Genomic DNA, 21,436 nt, shown 5'->3' with positions numbered 1-21,436 from the left:
AGACTTTGTCAAAGCGAAAACATAAAGGTTCTGTATTTTGGCAAATACGATAGAGATGATAAAAATATGTTGAAGTGGTTTGAATGTTTTTTTTATTTTTCATCCCAAAAGTCCATTAACTTCTGCGTTCACTCAACGTACGTTTAGGTTTATTGTTAATTATTATTAATTTTTTCTATAATTTGTTTTAAATAAAAGAACACTGAGAGTACTAAAATAATTATTCTAATTTTTTATAATATATATTATTGTTCCTACTAGAAATGATAAATTAAATAAAAAATTAATTATAAATAATAATAAAAATATAACTAATAAAAAATTAGAACCTAAAATAATAATTAAAATAAAATCATTAAGAGTACTTAAAAAAATACTAAAATATTTTATTTTATATATTATTTTTAATTTAATAAATACATATTAATTATATTATAAAAAAATACTTATAAAATTATTCATTTTTATATGTTATTTTTAATTTTATAAATAAATATTAATTTTTATTATAATAATAAAAAAAATTATAATATACTAAAATAGAGTATTATACAAAAATACTATGTAAAAAAATATAAAAAATTAAATATACTTAAAGAATAATATTATAGTTTAATATTATATTTTTTAGTAATTAATTAATTATTTATCTAAAAGTAATTTTATCTAATATTATTCAAACAACATTTATTTTATCAAAATCAATTTTAGTAAAATTGGCCAAATATAAATCACGTTGGCACAAATTCACTTATATTCAAAATCAATTCTACAAAATCACTTACATTCAAATTCTAACTTAGCCAACGTCAATTCAAACACACACTAAATAAGTAATTACCTCCTTAAGTTCCTCTAACAAACTCTACTTTCTTTTAGACGGTAGATCTCAACAAATTTCTAAAATAAAGGAATAAATCGTTATTTACTCTATTATAAATACACTGATACTCTAGGTATAATTCACATTCTGATCTACTAAAAATCTGCCATTGCTAACTTAAACATCTAATCAACGTTTCAGGTAATTTTCGGAACAAATATATTTAATTTCCGTTGATTATTTATTTATTTTATTTTTTTAGATAAAATTTTAATTTAAAAAATGTCTTTTCTATTAAAAAATATTATGTGTATACTAAAAAAATCATTAAATTAATCGTGATATATTTATATATAAAATATATATATAAATTAATTTATTTTAATATATATTTTATATTCTAAAACAATTTAATAAAGTAAAACCGAAATCTAGAAAGAATATGGAAACAGAGATAGACAACGTCTAATTTTGCCGTAAACAACAAAATTTTTGGCACCTGAGTAGAACGATACGCTGAAAACCGTTAAAAACGGTCACACATCTTCCAAATATGAAAGAGGAAAAAAATTAGAGAAAACCCGCGGAAAACGTGCTAGCACAAGAGCTAAATCAAAAGCAACGGATTAAGCATTTGATCTTGTCAATTGTTTGAGTAAGGATTATTGTTATCAATTTTTTTTTTCAGAATTGAATTAAAAATGCAGTTGTTAAGCATCAATGGTGGTTGTTGCATGGAGTTGCGGTTGCCGGCGATTTTCACGGAATCCAAGGATGCATTTACGTGGAGGATTGGAGAGGTAAATTGGAGGAACCGGCGGCAGGGAAGGAAATGCGGTGGAATGATCGTGGCGTGCGGTGCGAAGCCGCCGGAGATGAACGGAGACAAGGTTCGGAGATCCATCTTCTGTCCGAGCCACAACTATGCTATCTTGAAGCATCAAATGGAAGCAGCTGCAAAATCTGAGGTCAGTTCTATATTGATTTGTTCCGACTATTTACACCAGATTAGTTAAATGGTAAATGCAACTAAATGATTAGCTGTTTTGATATAAGATATTATTTAAATAAATTGTTCTTATGGAAAACCTAATTTCCATGTACTTAAAAGTGTAAAACTATCATACCAATATCCTATCATCATATATTGATTATATTCTGACTGGATCACATTGCATCAAAATTAAACTAATTTGATTGTGTATATTATGAATGCTACTTTGTTGTTGGTAAATTTGGTTTTGGAATTTCCTTCCTACTTGGTTGAATTTTGGAAACTTGTGGTAGGATTACAAGGAGGCGGCGAGGATTCGCGACATGCTGAAGTATTATGAAAAGGATATGCCAGTTCTGCGATTGCGGAGATTGTTGAAGGAAGCAGTTGCTGATGAGAGGTTTGAGGTGTGTGATCCTTTTGGAGATCTTAATGTCTATTTGTTATATGGTTTTCGTGGTGAAAATTTACATGCAATTGTCTTCATATAAAGTTGATAGTTGAAAAATTTTAGATGATTTAATAATGATAAGTTTGACTAAATTGTAATCTAATTCAACTATCAACTTTATATGAATACAACTCATATCATGGCATGGGTGTTCAGCTATATTTTTATGTTGGTTGCCAAAGACCTAACACAACCCTCCTCCTTTATCTGACTTGGGACCGGCTATGTACCGCAAGTGTAACGGAGTTATATGAATACAACTCATATAGATCATATATGCTACAAGAAGAACTTGTCTCACTGTTTCAGAATAGCACATTCTTGTTCGTTATTTTGTTTCTGAACAATGCATATATCATCTTTCATCTCTCATCTCATTGACACATTTTTTTTTTCAAATCAATTTTGGATTAGGATGCAGCTAGCTACCGAGATGAGCTAATAGAAATTGCCCCACATTCTTTCCAGAAATGTTTCAGTGATGCTACAACCTTGGTAGGTATATATGATATTTCATTTTATTAGAAGGGAACCTACAACATTTAATCTACCCCCCTTTTTTTTTCTAGGGAATCAGGGTTCAAGTCAGAAGTGAATATAAAGAGGATAGAAGTATCCCTTCAAAGGGGCTATACTACTATGCATATAAAGTCAGAATTACTAATAACTCAACTCGCCCAGTTCAACTTCTTAGAAGACATTGGATTTTAACTGATGCTCATGGCAAAAGTGAAGATGTCTGGTCAGTACATTATGCTTTTCTTTATGCTTTCTTTCCCTTTTCTTTTTTCTTTAAGTAGAAAAATTGAGGTGAATTTAACACTAATTGATCTAGTAAGATTGGACCATGTCCTTGTAGGCTGGATTAGACTCTGCTATACCTGATTAGTTCTATATTCTATATATGTGTAATGTGTTTTGTATTCTGATTTAAATTCATATTAATTTAGTTTCAATATAACTACTTGATGTAATTTGCATTCTTGATAACAGGGGGCTTGGGGTGGTTGGTGAACAACCAACTATACGTCCTGGGAGAAGTTTTGAATACTCTGCTGGATTTCCATTAAAAACACAAAATGGAAAAATGGTATACTTTTTTTCCCTCTTATTGTTATTCATGAAGCTAAATATTGTTGCTTTTGTCTGATTCATTAATCATCAAATCATGCTTCTGGGAAAAAATAAATCAAGCCAAGTTCTACAGCCTTCTGTAGTTTTCGTCATAAGTTGCATGTTGCATTATTTCATGACTACTTCTAGCTAAAATCTTCACATAATGCTCATCAAATTTGAAACTGTTTTATTATATAGGGGAGGAAAATTACAATTAACCCAAATTTGGAAGCTATTCTCCATCATTTGGATACATTATTTGTTGCATATATCTATTTAGGTTCATGATTGGTTTCAATTCTTTTTTCATCGAGTATGAATGGATTTATAGACATCCAATAACATGAATTTGGGTGTCTGAACTCTAATCTCATTGTATTTATTACAATGCAGGAAGGTGATTATGAGATGATATGTATTGACAGAGCATTTACAAGAGAATTTAAAGTGGCCATTGCTCCCTGTTCTCTTTATATGCTTGGAGATTATGATGATAATGATGTTAATACTATTTGAAATAGAGAGCTTGTGATGGATTATTTTAGATTTAGAAGCTCTTGAGGAATTAAAGTAAGGTATTTTGTATATAAAGGATCAAATTTTCTTCTCGTGAATATCAGCAAATGTAGCTTCAAAGTTTTTCTTTTTTTAGAACCTCTTATATGAATTTTATTTTAAAAACCTCAACACCACAGAAGTGAAGCAAAAACAAGGCACCAAGCCACCAAATAACTAAAATGTATATTGAATGGTATGTAGAGAACTCAAAAAGTCAAAAATGAAATGAAATCAATTTATCAGATGTAATAAATTCCTTTAGTTTTTCTATGTGATTTTAAGTATAGAAATATTTATTTTACATTTAAACCTAAAATGTTATCAAGCCATGATTGGCAATTCTAGAGAGAAAAAAAAAAAGGAGACAAATGTATTTTATAGTTTTTGGGTTTGGGTGAGGTAACGGAAGGAATATCATGTGTGAATTATGACTTGAGTTAAGATAGATCTTACTATCGTGAAGTTTTTTTCTACTCCAATATTAAAATAGATCCATTGACATAGAAATTTGCTTCAAGAGGTGATCATCATCACTATTAACATGATATAGAAAAGTTAATCAATCAAGTTCACATTTATATAAGACTTATGAGAGTCATAAGATTTTGTCACGAATTCTGTGAAGGGCGATATTACCGGCGCTCACTATGATTTATATGCAAACTCTTTTTGTATATTTATATGTTTTCATTATTATATTGCCATCAAAGATGAAAGGTATGTCTCTGATCTCTTCTACATCAAAGTTTGTTCATGTAAAAGAGTTAGTTAGAGTGCACTTATTCTACTACTTATAAAGTAATTAAAAGTAAGAGTTTATTAGATCTCTTCATTTTTACTTGATAGTGTTCCTGAGGTGAGAGATTAAGATTACCTCTCAACATAAATTTATAAAGTTAGGACATGAGACTGATAAATTTTTTTGTTTCAGGTATTTTTACGATAGTAGAGTACAGTGTAGCAAGAGACTCTATTCAAGTTATTTTGGATTAGGAATAGATATATACTTTAGATGTGTATTAAGTCTTTTATTTATGATATTTAAAAAGAAACTTTGTAGAAAATTAAAATAGATCTATGTGAAATATATGCAGAATTTTATGTACATAGATATATAATATAGATTATGTTTATGTAAATTGACATACTCTAAAGAAAAATATTTATCATGGGATTGTCTATAACTTTAGACTTAATATAAGAGTTAGACCGTAACAACAATTCATTGGTCAACACTAAACTCTTAACTAAAATTTTGATATGCAATGGATTAGTTCTTAACCCTTCGAAATTATGGATACAGTAAAAAAAAAATGAATAACAAATTTTCAATCAAAATAAAATGATAATATTTATAATTAAATATGAGATAAATTATTCTTGAGGATGGCATATTTAAAGCGAAAAAGTATATGAAATTATTTTGTTTGAAATTTAATATTTATAATTTATAATTTAAAGTTTAGAATCTAAAATTTAAAATAAATAAAATAATTTTTAAAAAATTAGTTAATTTTACAAAAACAAACTCTCTAGCATTATTTTTTAAAACATTAGTTTTATCTCACATATTAAAGATCAAATTGTCAATATATTTTGATTAAAAGTCAAATTATTATTTATTGGAAAATGATCATGAACTATATTGTCTTTGTGTCAATTATTTAGGGTATAGGTCATCTGAGTTGAAACAATTAATTGCCTTTATGTAACACTATTCATATAATTCAAAAGTCTTAAACAACTACCAACAATTCAATAAACATCTTTCAATACATAGAGAGGATGAGAGGCAAGTTCCTCAAGGTTTTGGCATCACCTTAATTAGGGTTAAATGACATGCTAATTTTTGTTTGGGTTTGTATATTATAAAGTCATAAATCATTGATGTGTGACACCCCTCTATCAAATCATCTTAAAGTTAGTGTATTATTTACTCATAATGGATAATTGATAAATCAACAACCAATTAAACTGGTCCTCAGTCCTGGGGCATCTTTTTTTTTTTTCTCTCTTTTTCTTTTACTTTAATCTTTTTGCCGATGTTTAATCAACTTTATGGACCATTATCAATCTTTCTCTCCCCTAGGATTCGAGTCAAAATTTTCACTAAGTCACTCATTATAATATTATTATTTTTTAGATCGCACCTATAATTATTTTTTTATTATATATTTAATAAATTTAATTTTAATATACTGACAAAATAAAATGATTTATATAATTATATAATCATATTCATTATTTTAGATAACCATTTATATAATATAATACACGTATAAAATTATTTTAAATTAATATTATATTAAAATTAAATTCGTATTTGATATTTAATAATTACACTAAATTTGGTTAGCCTTGACTGTTATTTCATTTTATTATCCCGTGCTTTCATATGGGCAGAGTGTTATTTTTTGTATTGTAGTATAAGTAGTATTTTTTAATAATGTAAAAAATTAATATATTTTTATTTTGTACGTGTACTATAAATTTTGGAGTTAAATTTATGGTTTTTTTTTTAAAAAAATTATAAATCTAAAGATCGGATTGTATTCCAACGTTAATTTTTTTTTTAATAAACAAATCAAACCTTTCGATTTGAATTTTCTGATTTTTTTTGTTTTTTTATCCAAAATTAACCTTCAGTTTTCTACCTGGCTCTACCTAAAATCGATTCTTAGTTTTCTGCTCTCATCCAAATTTAAACTTTCAATTTATAATTTTTAATTTTTTAAAAAATATCTCTATATTCATAAAAAAACACACGAATTTTTTATAATTATGAATAACAAACTCTTTCAATTTATTATAAAAAAAAATTGCCTCCATATTGGACGAATGTGCATAAACCACTTCAAGTTTTATATATATATATATATATATATATATATATATATATATATATATATATATATATATATATATTATTTGTATTATTTGTTAGAATATTATTAGGATCAATTAGGATCAATTAGTATTATTTAGTACATCTAAATATTTATTATAGGAGATTACGTCCTTATTATTACGATTCTCTTAGTACCTATAAATATCCTTTCATATTGTATCATTCTAGATAACTTGAATAGACACACAATCCTTTCTCCAGTTTAGTCTCTTGTTTCTAACATGGTATCAGAGCCATGGTATCCTCCTTGAAGAGGATAGGTTGTTTCCCTTGCGGTGAAATCACCGTACCTTTTGTATTTTTTTTCTATGCCATTCTTCTTTCCCTTTTGTCACTCCTTTGATACTTTTTCACCTCACCGACTAGCCTATTTTTTTTTCAAGTCGTATGATTAAACAATATTGTTATCCGCTGCTTACCTATTCTCATGAAGACATCATATAGTTTTCGTCCTCTCGTGGCAGTTTCGTCTGCATCCTCTCTCGTGGCAGTTTCGTCTGCATCCTCTCTCGTGGCAGTTTCGTCTGCGTCCTCTCGTGGCAGTTCCGTCTGCATTCTCTCGTGGCAGTTCCCTTTGCGTTCTCTCGTGGCAGTTACATCTGCATTCTCTCGTGGCAGTCCCGTCAGCGTTTTCTCGTGACAGTTACGTCTACCTTCTCTCGTGACAGTTTTCTTGTGGCAGTTCCGTCTGCGTTTCTTTCTGGCAGTTCCGTCTGCGTTTTCCTTAGATAGCGGCAGTTCCATCTGCGCTTCCTTCAGACTAGCGGCAGTTCCGTCTGCGCTTCCTTCAGACTAGCGGCAGTTCCGTCTGCGCTTCCTTCAGGCAGTTTCGTCTGCACCCATTTTATCAATTTATGCAGTTTTTTCTCTTTATTTCGTTGTTTTAAATAAGTTTCAAACTCAAGTTGTCACTTGAGTTTGAGGGGGATGTTAGAATATTATTAGGATCAATTAGGACGTAATCTCCTATAATAAATATTTAGATGTACTAAATAATACTAATTGATCCTAATTGATCCTAATAATATTCTAACATTATTAATAATGTAGCAAAACAATAAATAAATAAATAAAAATACATAGGTCTCGTGAGCACAATGTGGTACATCACTGTCACAAACTCACATTCCACCGCTCCACTTTAGGTGAATCCAACAGAGCCAAACAAGGCATGCAGATGCAAATTTTAATTTTTCCCAAATTATTTCATGGACCACATTTATATTAGGACCACCCATGCAAGCAATTAGATTCGAAAATTTCTAAATATTGCAAATACTACAAATATTGATTATTCTATTTGCCCCTTCGTAATTGAACTTTTTATGAAGAAAACAATACAATTACTTCATAGTTTAGTTTGCATTCTTATAATATACATGTAATTTCTTTGCATGTCTTCTTCAATAAATTCTACACCATACACCCTAACTAGTACAACACATAAAAGAAAGAAAATTAATTTAAAAAATTCATATGATGCTACCACCTTCTTAAATAAATTATCTCTTTTATTTTTTAATTTATTAAAAAATTAATATATTTAAACAATAAAAATACTTAAATACATTAAGTTTTTAATAGATTTAAACAATAAAAATTAGTTGTCAATAAGCTTAATTACCTAACCCATTCATCATCCATTTACATATGTGGCAGGCCATTTTTGGTGGAGTCATTTTCATTCAAAATTTTATAGTAAATTACAAACATTCCACCATATATAATTATATATAATAGTTAAAAAATAAATACTTAATTAAATATTCCACTAGGATTATGTTGATGATGATGGTGAGTGGTCACTGTTGTTCTAACAATTCCAAGAAGTCAAGGTTGTCTAAATCGTGGGACCCACTCCATTGTTTGTCCCAAAAGCATCAACAATCTCGCGAGTCTTTTCTATGATCATTATGCTCTCTCCATAATAATCTCACGTTATATTTTTTTTTGTTTTTGACGGAAATTTTAATTCGATAAATTAAAAATTAATTTGTCGTCATATTAAATTTTATTTAAAAATTTATTATTGATCAGTAAATTATTATATATACAAAATAAAATTTAAATTTTTAATATTTACTTAAATAAATCAATAAATTAATTATTAGACTAACACAACTTAATTATAATCTCATGTTATATTATACTAAACTAAACTAACCTTATTTCATTCCCAAAATAATGTAGTAGTAATAATAATCTATCCCTTTTAGATTGCAATTTCATTATTTGCGTCTCTTTTTCACTATGAGGCCCACTATAAGACACCATAGTCTAAGATTATTGATGAATCATTTGTGATCAACCATCATAATCATATCATAATCCATAAACATTAAAGTCTCCATACACTTAAATATACCATTTAATCATCATTTGGAATCACCTCAAAACCACACTTTTCTTAAGAGTATCATACATTTTTTTATTTTTTCTTAAATTATAAACACACCCAAAATTAGAAAAAAAAAATCATACATAAGGACAAAAAAGAAAAACCTTTAGAACCTATAAACACACAGTTATTGTCATAAAGAATTATCCATTTTTTATTGGCTCCACAATCACACATAATTATCTTAGTATTATTAACATTCATAATTAAGTTTTTACATATTATTTAATAATTTTTAACGGTATGTGGCATGTCTTTTTCGGTTGGTTTTGCATTTTACTTGGTTTATCAGAAAAAACGAATTAAGAAAGACAACAAATCTAGGGCATGGATCTCCACTGCAGAGCATTCCCAATACAAAATCCATACTACACATGTTGTCCCAATGTCTGGTCCCTTTCTTCTATGTGTCTCTCTCTATCACAAAATACAAAATGGAAATAAAAATAAAAATAATACAAAATCTAACTTGTAAGGTGTAAACACATGCATGCCTTTTCTGGATTATTTTATCATTTGCATGGATATATGTAAGATATCAACCCTGCAATCAAATTTTTTGGTAGTTTAAAAAAAGAAAGGATTTAGTATTTTAATTTCTACACACTTTAAGCATTAAAAAAAATTCTACAAAAAATAGTTTTATATTATTGCATTAATAAACACAATTATTTAACTTCTTAAACATATAAAGTTACCAATTATTTTGGCTCTCTTGCTATATTTTTTTTCCATATAAATTTAATTTTAGTATACTATTAATATAAAATAATTATATATATATATATTTAATTATATAAATATTTATTTAAAAAATAAATATAACTGAATAATTACATAAAATATTTTATGCTATACGTGTATTAAAATTAACTTTTTTTTACATTACGTCAAGAGATCCAAGAGATTAATAGTTGAATAATTATAGAATATATAGTATGTGTTTGGATTAATATTTTATTAATATGTTTTTGTAGAATAAATTTTGATTGAAATTGGATTGACGTTAATGCAATTTTTGTTTGAATAGTTTTGGTCAAATATAATTTTTAAAAATAAATATTATTTAAATAATATTAGTTAAAATTATGTTAGAATATAAAATTATTAAAATTGCATATATAAATAGTGAAAATTCTACAGATAATTTACATAAAATTAATAATTAAGCGATTAAATAATTTGACAAATTTAAATAAATTTTTATCTAATAACTCTTAATTATTAACTTAATGTCAAATTGACTTTAATTGAATTTTCACCATATATGAACTAGATTTTAAAAATTTAGACTACATGAAAATTTAAAGTTAATAAGAAGAGAAAAGCATAGTAACAAGAAAGAAGAAGCTTGTGCTCAAAGCACAACATCTCTTTCTCTGTGTCTCACATTCTCTCTCTTTCTGAGTAGATTCCTGAACACAAAAGCTAAGAAGCAAAGCATCTTCTCTTCCCGTACCTATACATAACATAACATAACAAATTCCCCTCCTTTGCTTTCCCTTGCAAGTTTCAAACTTTTTTTCCTTGCTTAACAAGAACAACACTTCAAACAAACATTGCCACCTTTGTTTTGTTTTCACATTTTTTAATAATCAAGTCTTATAACTGTCGGTGTTTCTTTTATGTGCATAAATCAACCCCAAAGTTTGGAATATCTACGTAATCCAAATAATTATGCTTAATGCAGTCAAAAAATGTGTCAAGAGTTTCAACTTTTTAGTCATTGAATGGCCCCCAAGTTTCAACTAGATAACTCTTCCTTCTGTTTGTGAAAATGCATGAGAAACTCATGAGAAACTCTCTCTCTCTTTCTCTCTCTCTCTCTCTCTCCCCATTCTGTTGCTTCATCATTTCTTCATGATGTTTATGGTGCAGAGTCCTCTGCTTTCCGTTTTGGGTTCTCTCTCCTTTCCTTAAATTTTAGCATGAGGGGCTAAAAAATTGAACTTGAACCATAAGTCCATAACCCACTTCACAAGTTTCAAACTTTTTTCACATTTTTGTGTTCTTTGGTTTATGAGAGTAATCAATTTGTTTGGTGTTTGTTCAGTTTGTTCATTCATTCTTTGAAGTTCAGCCCTTTTTTCTGCTTTGTAAACACTGTTTAACATATTGGAGGTGGAAAAGCTGTGAGAAATCCGAGAGTCACAATAAGAAGAAGAAAGTAAAGTGACTCAAAATGAGTTTTCTGACAGGAACTTCCAAAGGGTCATGGCAGCCAATAATGACTGCAAAGACAAACACTCAGAGTTACTGGCTAAACTGGAGGGTCTTTCTTTGTACCATATGGATCCTTGTTACCTTAATCTTCTCATCATTTCTTATTTGGAAGTACGAGCATGTGAGGAAAAAACCAGCAAGGAACAATGGTAATGGTGGCAATGGTGAAAACCTTGAAGAAGAAGAAGAAGAAGAAGAAAGAACTTCAGCAACTTTGTATGAGGATGAGACATGGAGGCCTTGCCTTAAAGGGGTTCACCCTGCATGGCTTCTGGCTTTTAGAGTTCTTGCATTCATTATTCTTTTGGTGCTTCTGATTGTCAATGCTGCTGTGGATGGAGGACGCATTTTCTACTATTACACTCAGTAAGTTCTCATTCCTTATTGATGAGTTTTGTCTTAGAAAATTTTGGTACTTTTTAGAGTTTTTGCATTTATTGTGCTTTTGGTACATTACATGATACTAAACACAAGTTTAGGAAGCAATCTCTGTTCTTTGAATTTGGCATGTCATTTTCCCATTTAGTGCTCTTGAAGTTAAGCCTTTATAATTTTGTGATCAATCATAGGAATATTTAAAGATTCTCAGAAGAAACAAAGTCATTGTCTTACCTAATTTATGATAACATCTTAAGCAACCAACATTTATGGCAAGGTGGTTTGTTCTTAGCACTTTCTGTATTAATTAATTATCTTACAAGCTTCTGCGTTCCATTTTTTGGTGGATTCTTAAACAGGTGGACTTTTACATCAATCACCATTTATTTTGGGGTAAGTATGAAAGGCCTAATGTCACTCTTATCTATCTATCTATCTATCATCATATTTGTACATGATTTCTTATGTATATTTGTCCTTTGTGTGCTTGAATTTGCAGCTTGGATCTTTGCTTTCGATTCATGGATGTTACCAGCATCATAAGAAAGCAACAGGTGATAAGGTTGATAATGTGGATGGAGATGCAGAGCAAGGATTCAATGGTGATCCTGCACTTCCACAAAGTTCTAATGCATTCGACCAAGATAAAATCTTAGCAGCCCCAAAGGAACATCTCGTTCGCCAACATGCGGGAACTTGGGGTTATATCTTTCAGATAATATTCCAGGTACACTTCAATATATCACTCATTCAACTACAAGAATGATTGTATGATACCCTTTTCTGAATAATTGAAAAGATGAAGAATTATAGCTCAATTCTTAGTACATTTGCATTGACCTTGTTATTTGATTTTGTTTCTTCTCTTGTGAACAGATGAATGCAGGTGCTGTATTGCTCACTGATTGTGTATTTTGGTTCCTAATTGTTCCATTTCTAACAATCAAAGATTACAACATAAATTTTGTAAGTATCACCTAGGAATTTTCTTTGATATCTTCAATCACATTAGAGAACTTTAAAGCTAAACCATATACAAATTCTTCTGTGGCAGTTGATAATCAATATGCACACAATCAATGCTGTTTTCCTCATAGGTGATACTGCTTTGAATTCCCTGGTGAGTTTCTGCATTTGATTCCAGTGAAATTGTTCACTCTCTTTGCATCTTACCCTTCTTCTAATTACCTTCACCTCTTCAGCCGTTCCCTTGGTTTCGAATCGGATACTTTTGCCTGTGGACAGTAACATATGTGATTTTCCAGTGGATGGTTCATGCTTGCATCTATCTCTGGTATGAGTCTTCATTGTTATTTTGGCCTCCACTTTTGTGACAACATCTTATGCATCATAGTTTAACCTCTAACATGACTATTTTTCTCTTAAAAAAAAACAGGTGGCCATATACATTCCTTGACTTGTCATCTCCATATGCTCCATTATGGTATGAATTTTATGCCAAGGAATATATTCTCTGCTAGATATGCACATTTTTCTAATGGGAAATTCCTCTTATTTTTCCCATTCCCACTGTTAAAACTATCATTTCATTGTCAAATAATCAAACTGGTGAATATTTGGTAAATTTGATTCATTAAACTCAACTGTTGAGTGTAACGCCATAAACTCGATTTGGGACCTAAACTTACAAGAGTTTACGAGTTAACTGGAGAGACATAACTTTTTGTTTATTAAAATGTTGAATGTTGATAGAGCCAAGAGTTAGCCAATTTTACTGACCCATTTTTTTCAATGACTTGTGATTGATTGATAGGTACTTTGCTGTGGCATTGCTGCATATTCCTTGCTATGGTGTATTTGCTTTGATAATGAAGCTGAAACATTATGTGCTGTCAACGCGGTACCCTGATAAATATCTATGTTCTAGATAGCTAGAAAGATAAAGATAGATAACATGACTTTGGCATTAGGATTAAGCAACCTTTGATTTTCTGAAGAATATTACTTTTTTTCCCATAGGAATAAGGAAGAGAAGGAATGTACAACCAAAAATAGTCACAATGTAGTGTATGAACTCATATTCATATAGTTAAATATATCAGTCTTTCTTTTGTGTAATTTTCTTTTTTTCTTTGGGATATAACTATATTTGTGAAGTAATAACTTTACAGTTAAGAATGGTGATGCAAAAATGACCACCGAAAGTGAACATGTTATCACCATGTAGCACACAAAAAGTTTGTTTTATTATATATTAGCTTAACACACTTACCTATGGCAAAGTTGGATATGATGTGCAAGCAAAGAATTAAGACTTCAAGAAATAGTTTTTCTTTGTAATCAAAATTTTATTAATAAATTGACTTCATATGTACATATATATATTATATGCAAGATCATGCTAACAAGTTCCTTGATACCACAAACAATTTTTTTTTAATAGAAACATTTTTCTTTCAAGTTTTTAACATTAAAAGAATAAAAATTTTCTATTTAACCAATGTTTTTAAGGTACTTTTTAGCTATTTCCTTTTTTTAATTCATACTATTTACTCTCACCAAATTTGATATTCAATATAAAATCTTAAGAACTTCTAGTGCTAAACTTTTGGTCATTTTATTTAAATACATTTTCCAAGAAATTATGGCCGCTCCAAGCCAACCCTTGCAGCCCTACCTAAAAGTGAGGAATCACTTTCCAGTTTCCACCACTAAAATAAGATATGTAGGGTAAACTATCATGTGCTTATTCTTACTTTTAATAGTACTATGCTTGATCATCTTTTATCCAGATACCATTATGAATATTTTTAAAGAATCTACTGACAAGAGTAAAGAATTACTATCAGTGATTATAAATTTCGTTTACATTATTAATGAATTTGAGGGGCAAAAAGTTTACTTATTACATTCACCAAAATTATCACTAAATGTTCATAATCATTTATACATTGACTTACCGCTGAATATCGACATCAATAATGTCTAAGATAACTTTTAGCCAAATAATTGTCTGGTTCTAAGAATCTTTTCCAGCAGTGGGACTGGGAAGTTCATCATGAAAGAAGGTACATTACTAATTAAGCAATCATATCAATGAGAACAAATGCACGTACAAAATCTGATAAAGCTATATAATGAATAGAACAAATAAATGAATACAAGAACAGAACAGAACAGAACAGCGTAGACCTTTTTTCTTTTTCTCCAAAGAAAATAGCCTAAACACTATACAAAAATTTTTGTTACAAAAGGAAATGATGACCCAAAATTGACTACACAGACAACTGTGATTATTGAACAAACATCGTTAAGAGATATAGACATAGGGCATAAATTTTCATTATAAAGAATTGCTTGGCAATGAACCCATTAATATTATATTTTCGTCTTTATGCTCTCTGGTCTTCTCTGGCTTCTCCCTGGAAAATAACCCAGAGAGTAGTTTAGGTGATAACCCAGCAGAACTAAGTCCCCTCCCTAACAAGTCCAAGGTTCCACTTGAGTCACTAATTCCCTTCTGGCTTGGAATCTTAGTTAAGCTCTTTGTCTCGTTTGATCCGAGCTGTATGCCGCAAGGACAGTTCACATGCTTTCTGAAGCAACGCTTATGGAAAACAGATTGACAAGCTTTACACCTTTCGATATCATCTTCCTGCTCATAATTAAGCTCAGGTTAAGAGTGTCGTTTTGACTAGATCAGAAGAATTCCATAAGAAAAATGTGATTCTATGAAAAGTGTCATATTCCTTTATCCTAATAATAATAAAAATAAAAATAAAAATAAAATTTGGGCTCAAAAATATCTTATATCAAATGGAACAATACCACTCGCTACTTGAAACCTAACAATTGTATAAGGAATCCCAATGGAAGTGCTGATAAAAATAATATAGAAGGAAATTTTAGAATAAATTAACTTCCAGATCCCTATGGTACCCACAACAAATTCTGTGACAATCTTAGGCTACATGCAGACAAACCTGAAATGGGAAAATGAGAGAAGATGGGTCACTACAATCTTGTCGGCCACTACAAGGGACTCCCACATCACAGCATATGAGACACTGGTCAGTAATGTGTTCCATGATTTTACTTGACACAGTTTCCACCATAACTGGAAGTGCTGCACAATAGTTGTTATACATCAGGAACATTTTATATAGGAAATGCAGCACACAAACTTCACAGTATACCATTAGTTTGATTTAAAATATATAATCAATAGGATAGCTCTATTATCTCATGTGACCAAAGAGAGAAATGAAAATTCAGTGAAAAGTATAAAGCAATGTGCATTAATTTACAGCATAGGCGATTTAATTAATCTTAAATCCGGATGCTCTGACCAGATGGATCTCTCTTCATGCATGCATCAAAGCATGTGTAGGTGAAAAACTAGGGTTTAGATATAAATATAGTGTAGTGAAACCACATTTATTCATCTGAAGAGATGAAACACAAATGTAAATGAAATAAAAATGAACTTCCCATTCCATTTAATGTACAAATAAGCAATGAACAAGAAATAGAAGCTTACCAGCAAAGACTCCTTTGGAAAGATCAATCAAATCCCTCAGAGAAAAGAAGTCATTGCTTTCAAGGAGATACCTCCGGCTTCCAAGTGCTCTGTTGATAGACCTCCGGAATGGGCAGCGAACAAATGGAAGCATGATTCCTATCTTTTTCCTGACATTCATAACACGACGCAAGGCTGGGACCTTCAACAAAAGGAAGGGATTCACTGCAGTGACACAAAGCATAGGCTGCAGAGAAATTTGTCAGTGAAAATTTAAGTGAATGGGAAGACTAATTTAAAAATATACAGAGTTAAAATGGCTGGCATCTGGCAAGGAAAAGGAAATCATATGAATCTATGAATCATATAGGAATTGATTGTTACAGAATTAGGTAACAGTAAGTCCTTGCTGAACAACGCAAATATTACTTTGAATCCTCAATTTTTTTAATAAAAAATACTTCCAATCCCCTGGTTAGGGCATTTTTTTTACTACTTTGAACTTCCTAGGGATCCCATAGAGAGTTTTTTTTTTTTTTTTGGGGGGGGGGGGGGGGGGTTATAAAACCCCATAGAAAGAATTTCAACTTTACAAGTCAACAGCAGCCAATCACAGAGAAAGGATATGGACAATTAAGCTATGAAACACCATGAAATTTAATATGCACATGTACTATGCCAATTAAATCTAATTCTGTATAGACATCAACAGCCATTAATCAAATTGGTTTTGCATTACTTTACAAGCTTGGCACCAAATGCATATGATAATTTAAACTGATGGCCATTCAATATTCAATATATCATATCAGTGTTTACTGTCTACTTGGACAGGAATTAGGATAGGAAATTCTTGTTTTTTACACCAAAAATAGAAAAGAGAAACATTATACATATATTTGGACATTAACAAACATACAAACAAACAATATTTAAAAGGCAAGCTTTAGTTTTAGAGTTACCTGCTCATGTATAGAATCCAGATATGACTTTGCTAACTGAGAAACAGGATGATGCGAGAAATCCCAATGATGCAAAACCCTTGCAGGCAACACTGCAGTCTCATTTGTGTGGCAAGAAGTGCAGAACAACTGACCAGTGTATTCACAAAGTCGTGGCTTCCCCCAGCCAAATGTCTGTACAAGATCCTGAATCAAGGTTTTCTCATTATCAAGATGCTTATGGCATCCAGCACAAGTGTAATGCTGTGCTTCTAACAACTGTCTCACAGATTTGTTTGGTGGAATTTCAACTATAAGTGATATGGTTTTCCCCAAAGTAGAAGAGTTCCCAATGATTCCTCCTGTGAAAGAAGACCGAGACACTAGTGCATTTGACACATGTGAAAGAGGATCTGAATCTTGAGGGGATAAAAACAAAGTCAATGCTCTTGGAAGACTTGAATAGAACCGGGTACGGAGAATAGATTGTAAACACTCTTGAATGAGAACACTTCTTTTAGCAATAATATCAGGAGATGCACTTCTAAACATCTTAGACTCCTTTTCAATAGAAGACCAAGGCGAAGGTAAATTCCAGCCTTGCTCACTGAATAAGGTTTTTAAGCTACGATAGAGGCTAAGGAAATCACGATATCGCCTTTCGACCTCCCACTGATCCCTACCACTCCACACTTTTATTTTATATACAGTGTATTCCTTAACCCCAACCAATCTTTCACTGAAAGAAACATCTCCTTTCTTCTGCCTTGCACCTACAACTTCAATTCTATCTATTCTTGCTGGGCGCTGACCTAGCATGTAAGCATTATCCATACTAGAAGTAGAAGCAGTCAGCCCACCATCTCTTGAAGGCATAGACAATTGTGATTCAATCATTCTATTATGCATGGAATGCCTAGCCCCAGGAGAATCCATAGAGTCCAATAAAATTTCTTCCATTTCCTGAACAACCTCATCATAGAATTCATTCAACTCAAAGTCCTCTGTCTGCAATAGTTAGTAGAACATATTAAACCCAATAGAGAATCCATCCGAGCAGAATATTTAATGATTATTGACAAAATGTGCAAGTACACAACTCAAATGTGCAGCAGAAGTGAGGTGCTTCAAACCATTTGTCTGTGACAACATTTCAAACAACCTTTTCTGATAGAGATTATAGATGGGGGGATGGGGGTAAAACATCCTTTCTCAAACAGTAAAAATAGCAACTTTGTTGCAAAATAGGAATGACAATGCCATTTTCATCTAACATATACACTTTTTCAAATAATCTAACAAAATCAATAATTCCTGAATGTTATGCATGGTTAGTATACATCAGGTAAGGGATGCAGCATAAAATGACAATTTGAAACACACGGGTACTAGTTGCTCACCTTAGATTTTGCAGGAGTTTTTTCTAAATGCTCTGTTAATGTTGAAATACTCTCTAATGTTTGCCTCATTCCAACATTTGAATGATGTAAGATTCGTTCATGACTATCAAATGTGTTTCCATTCATATTCCCTATATGGTTGGATGGATTGGAAGAACTTTGATCAACTCTGCTATCAGGAAAGTGATCAAATCTGACCATAGAACTACCCAAGTCTGTGTTTTTGACATGTTGAGCAAGATTAGCCTCAGTTGTAATTTGACTAATTTCACTCTTGGTGTGTTTATTCCCCTTCTCCAGATTTCCACTATCAGTAGCATTTAGACCCTTGTGCTGAAGACCTCCTTCTGTGATAGGATCCAAATATACATCATATGACATGGTGATTGAAGATGTTTTCGGACAATTAACCAATGCATCAACACCTTGGACCTGTGGATTGACTGTGTTTGGAAAATCAGTTAAGGTATGCGTAGAACTATCCATTTCGTTATTCAATTTATTGGCACCTTGAACCTGCCACATTGCAGGAGTAATATCTATAACCTCTTTCACTGCTTCAGGCTCATCTTTGATTTCTTCAACTTTTTCACCCACAGCAACCATGTTCATTTCATCTTTACCCCTTTCCAAACCCACTGAGCTCGCAGAGTCAAAGTTCACTGCATCATTTCTAACTTCATTGTTCTTTTTTTGCTTCTCGTGGAAAAAAACAGACATCTCAGGACTTCGATCAAACCTATCATTATCTAGCAGAAAATCATCCAAGTCATTTGAGCCAAAGGCCACAGAGGAGTTTATAAGCAATGGATTCTCGTTCCGTGCTTCCAATTCCTCGCGATATTGCACACTCTTCGCCACAAAAGACTCATTCCTATTGCCATCACTGCTGTCGCTTCCATAGTTATACATTGAATCCTCACCCTCTGAATGCTCAAAATCGGACAACCCTCCCTCCTCAACCCTCTCATTCTCTCTTTCCTCCTTGTCTTCCAACCTCAATTGCACACCAAAATTATAAAACTGATCCAATCCCTCACCCTCACCACACAATCCACCCTCCAATTTTACATCACTATTACTTACCATGCGCATTGAATCTTCTCCCTCCAAATCCGATAACCCATCATCCTGTGCTCTCTCCACATCATCCAATTGATCCATTCCACTTTCCGATCTCGCATCGCCAACACCAACCCCGCACTTCTCACTATCCTCAACCCTAGCGTTACCATTATTATCACAATTCCCAATCCTATCATTACTAAACCCTAACAACTCCGATGAATCAAGCACAGTCATAGCGAGCTCATCACTGCAATCTCCGTACAATTCCAATCCGCTAGAACCGTACCGGAGGCTCCGCCCGCAATCACCGTCGTGATTCGTCTCCGACCTACCTCCTCCGCCGAGAGTGAAATTATCTAAACCGTTAGCGAAATCAGCGTCGGAGAAATCATTGAAGAGTGTAACGGCGCTGCCGCAGACGCTAGGAGTTCCCATGAGGGAAGCGGCACTGCAGTAACGATCGAACTCCGATTCGCCACCGCAAGACGAGTACCGCGACAGAGGCGAGACGGAAGCGGCGGCAGCGGCATCGTCACCATCGGATTGAGTAATCCGCAGAAGCAGTGGTTGAAACAGATCCGACGATTCCGGCGTCCTCTCGCCCATCGATCATTTAGAAATGAATTTCGAAACGAAACGAAATCGTAGATACAGAAAAAAAAATATAACAAAATAAAAAAATGAAGGAAATGGAAATAAGAGAGGGGAAGCCGAGAATAGTTACTGTAAGGAGAGTGAGATTCTCGAAGAAACCGTTGCGGATGATTCGATCGAGAACGAGAAGAGAGCACAGTGATACATTGAAGAGAACCGTACAGAAGAAGAAGAATGATGACAATGGACAGAAAAAACTGAAACAGTGGAAATCAGCTTTTTGTTTCTTAGTTTAAACCATTTTTTATTTCTTTTTAAATAAATATTATGTTTACTTTTTTTTTCATCTTTTTATTTATGAACATCCTAATATCGGTTAATTATTTTGGATATTGGATAAAAATTGGGGTAATCCTTTAATATTGGAAGTTATGGTGTTTTACAAAATTATGGGGCTATAAAATTCACAGAGTGTGAATTATCATATTAATATTTTTTTAATTTATCAAGACAATACACAAATTGCGTATTGTATTATTTTAATATTAAATTATAATACGTAGACTGCGTATTGTATTATTTTAATATTAAATTGTATTGTAAATACACATTCTACGTATTATCAGTACAATACATTTTCTGTGTGTTTGCACAGAGCAGCGCTCTAATAACACTGTAAAACTCTATTTTTGTAATATTAACGTAAAATTCTCTCCACTCTTTCATATTAAAATAAAAAATCCTGATCAATTATGACTAACTAATTATTTTATCATAAAATTCTTTAAAGATGATCAACTATTTCCATTTCTATAGAAATGAATGAATCATTTATTGAATTAAATAATTATGTTATATAGACATTCATCTTTAAAAATATGTATTTGTTATTTTTATTGTAAATCATTATTTTATCATGATAAATTTAAGGTTGGATTTTTTATTTTGTATTTGATAAATCGATAAGACTATTTGTTTGTATTTGTAATTTTATCAAATAAATTAGATAATTTTTAATTTTAAATATTATAAATTTACTTACAGCACATCAATACAAACAATTTTAAGAATTTTATCTACTATTTAATCTAATCAAATCTCAAA

General features: G+C 31.2%; 3 protein-coding genes across 4 annotated transcripts; 2 read left to right on the top strand and 1 right to left on the bottom strand.

The window, feature by feature from the left end:
- Positions 1–87: 87 nt before the first annotated feature.
- LOC112708495 (uncharacterized) lies at positions 88–3,999 on the top strand. 2 transcript variants are annotated; one of them, XM_025760636.3, is made up of 7 exons: positions 1,339–1,478; positions 1,564–1,791; positions 2,111–2,224; positions 2,683–2,763; positions 2,838–3,010; positions 3,262–3,358; positions 3,778–3,999. In XM_025760636.3, exons 2-7 carry the CDS (start codon positions 1,666–1,668, stop codon positions 3,898–3,900), a joined length of 714 nt encoding a protein of 237 aa, XP_025616421.1. In that variant the 5' UTR covers positions 1,339–1,478; positions 1,564–1,665; the 3' UTR covers positions 3,901–3,999. The 2 variants fall into 2 exon arrangements, with proteins under 2 accessions (XP_025616420.1, XP_025616421.1); XM_025760635.3 differs by having other exon boundaries at positions 88–1,791.
- Positions 4,000–10,568: 6,569 nt separating this feature from the next.
- Positions 10,569–13,928, top strand: LOC112708187 (uncharacterized). The gene is made up of 8 exons (XM_025760357.2): positions 10,569–11,837; positions 12,209–12,242; positions 12,349–12,576; positions 12,726–12,815; positions 12,904–12,969; positions 13,052–13,143; positions 13,246–13,293; positions 13,624–13,928. The coding sequence occupies exons 1-8, from the start codon at positions 11,431–11,433 to the stop codon at positions 13,739–13,741; spliced, it is 1,083 nt and encodes a 360-aa protein (XP_025616142.1). The 5' UTR covers positions 10,569–11,430; the 3' UTR covers positions 13,742–13,928.
- Positions 13,929–14,883: 955 nt separating this feature from the next.
- On the bottom strand, positions 14,884–20,620 carry LOC112708186 (uncharacterized). Its single transcript, XM_025760356.3, has 5 exons — positions 18,671–20,620; positions 17,292–18,278; positions 16,351–16,576; positions 15,794–15,936; positions 14,884–15,465 (listed from the first exon to the last, which is right to left on the bottom strand). Exons 1-5 carry the CDS (start codon positions 20,342–20,344, stop codon positions 15,154–15,156), a joined length of 3,342 nt encoding a protein of 1,113 aa, XP_025616141.1. The 5' UTR covers positions 20,345–20,620; the 3' UTR covers positions 14,884–15,153.
- Positions 20,621–21,436: the final 816 nt, after the last annotated feature.

Source organism: Arachis hypogaea, chromosome 8, assembly GCF_003086295.3.
Source record: "Arachis hypogaea cultivar Tifrunner chromosome 8, arahy.Tifrunner.gnm2.J5K5, whole genome shotgun sequence".
In the NCBI taxonomy this organism is placed as follows: domain Eukaryota; kingdom Viridiplantae; phylum Streptophyta; class Magnoliopsida; order Fabales; family Fabaceae; genus Arachis; species Arachis hypogaea.
Note: the sequence above shows the minus strand (reverse complement) of the source record. Positions and strands in the feature narration are given on the sequence as shown.

Bases quoted from the DNA above. Each gene is read 5' to 3' on its own strand.
- LOC112708495 (XM_025760635.3), top strand. From the start codon at position 1,525: ATGCAGTTGTTAAGCATCAATGGTGGTTGTTGCATGGAGTTGCGGTTG. The intron at 2,764-2,837 runs GTAGGTATATAT...TTTTTTTTCTAG, and splicing joins TCAGTGATGCTACAACCTTG to GGAATCAGGGTTCAAGTCAG. The intron at 3,011-3,261 runs GTCAGTACATTA...TCTTGATAACAG, and splicing joins GGCAAAAGTGAAGATGTCTG to GGGGCTTGGGGTGGTTGGTG.
- LOC112708186 (XM_025760356.3), bottom strand. From the start codon at position 20,344: ATGGGCGAGAGGACGCCGGAATCGTCGGATCTGTTTCAACCACTGCTT. The intron at 18,279-18,670 runs GTGAGCAACTAG...TAACTATTGCAG, and splicing joins AAACTCCTGCAAAATCTAAG to ACAGAGGACTTTGAGTTGAA. The intron at 15,466-15,793 runs GTTTGTCTGCAT...AATTATGAGCAG, and splicing joins CTCTCATTTTCCCATTTCAG to GAAGATGATATCGAAAGGTG.
- LOC112708187 (XM_025760357.2), top strand. From the start codon at position 11,431: ATGAGTTTTCTGACAGGAACTTCCAAAGGGTCATGGCAGCCAATAATG. The intron at 12,243-12,348 runs GTAAGTATGAAA...TTGAATTTGCAG, and splicing joins CAATCACCATTTATTTTGGG to CTTGGATCTTTGCTTTCGAT. The intron at 13,294-13,623 runs GTATGAATTTTA...ATTGATTGATAG, and splicing joins TCTCCATATGCTCCATTATG to GTACTTTGCTGTGGCATTGC.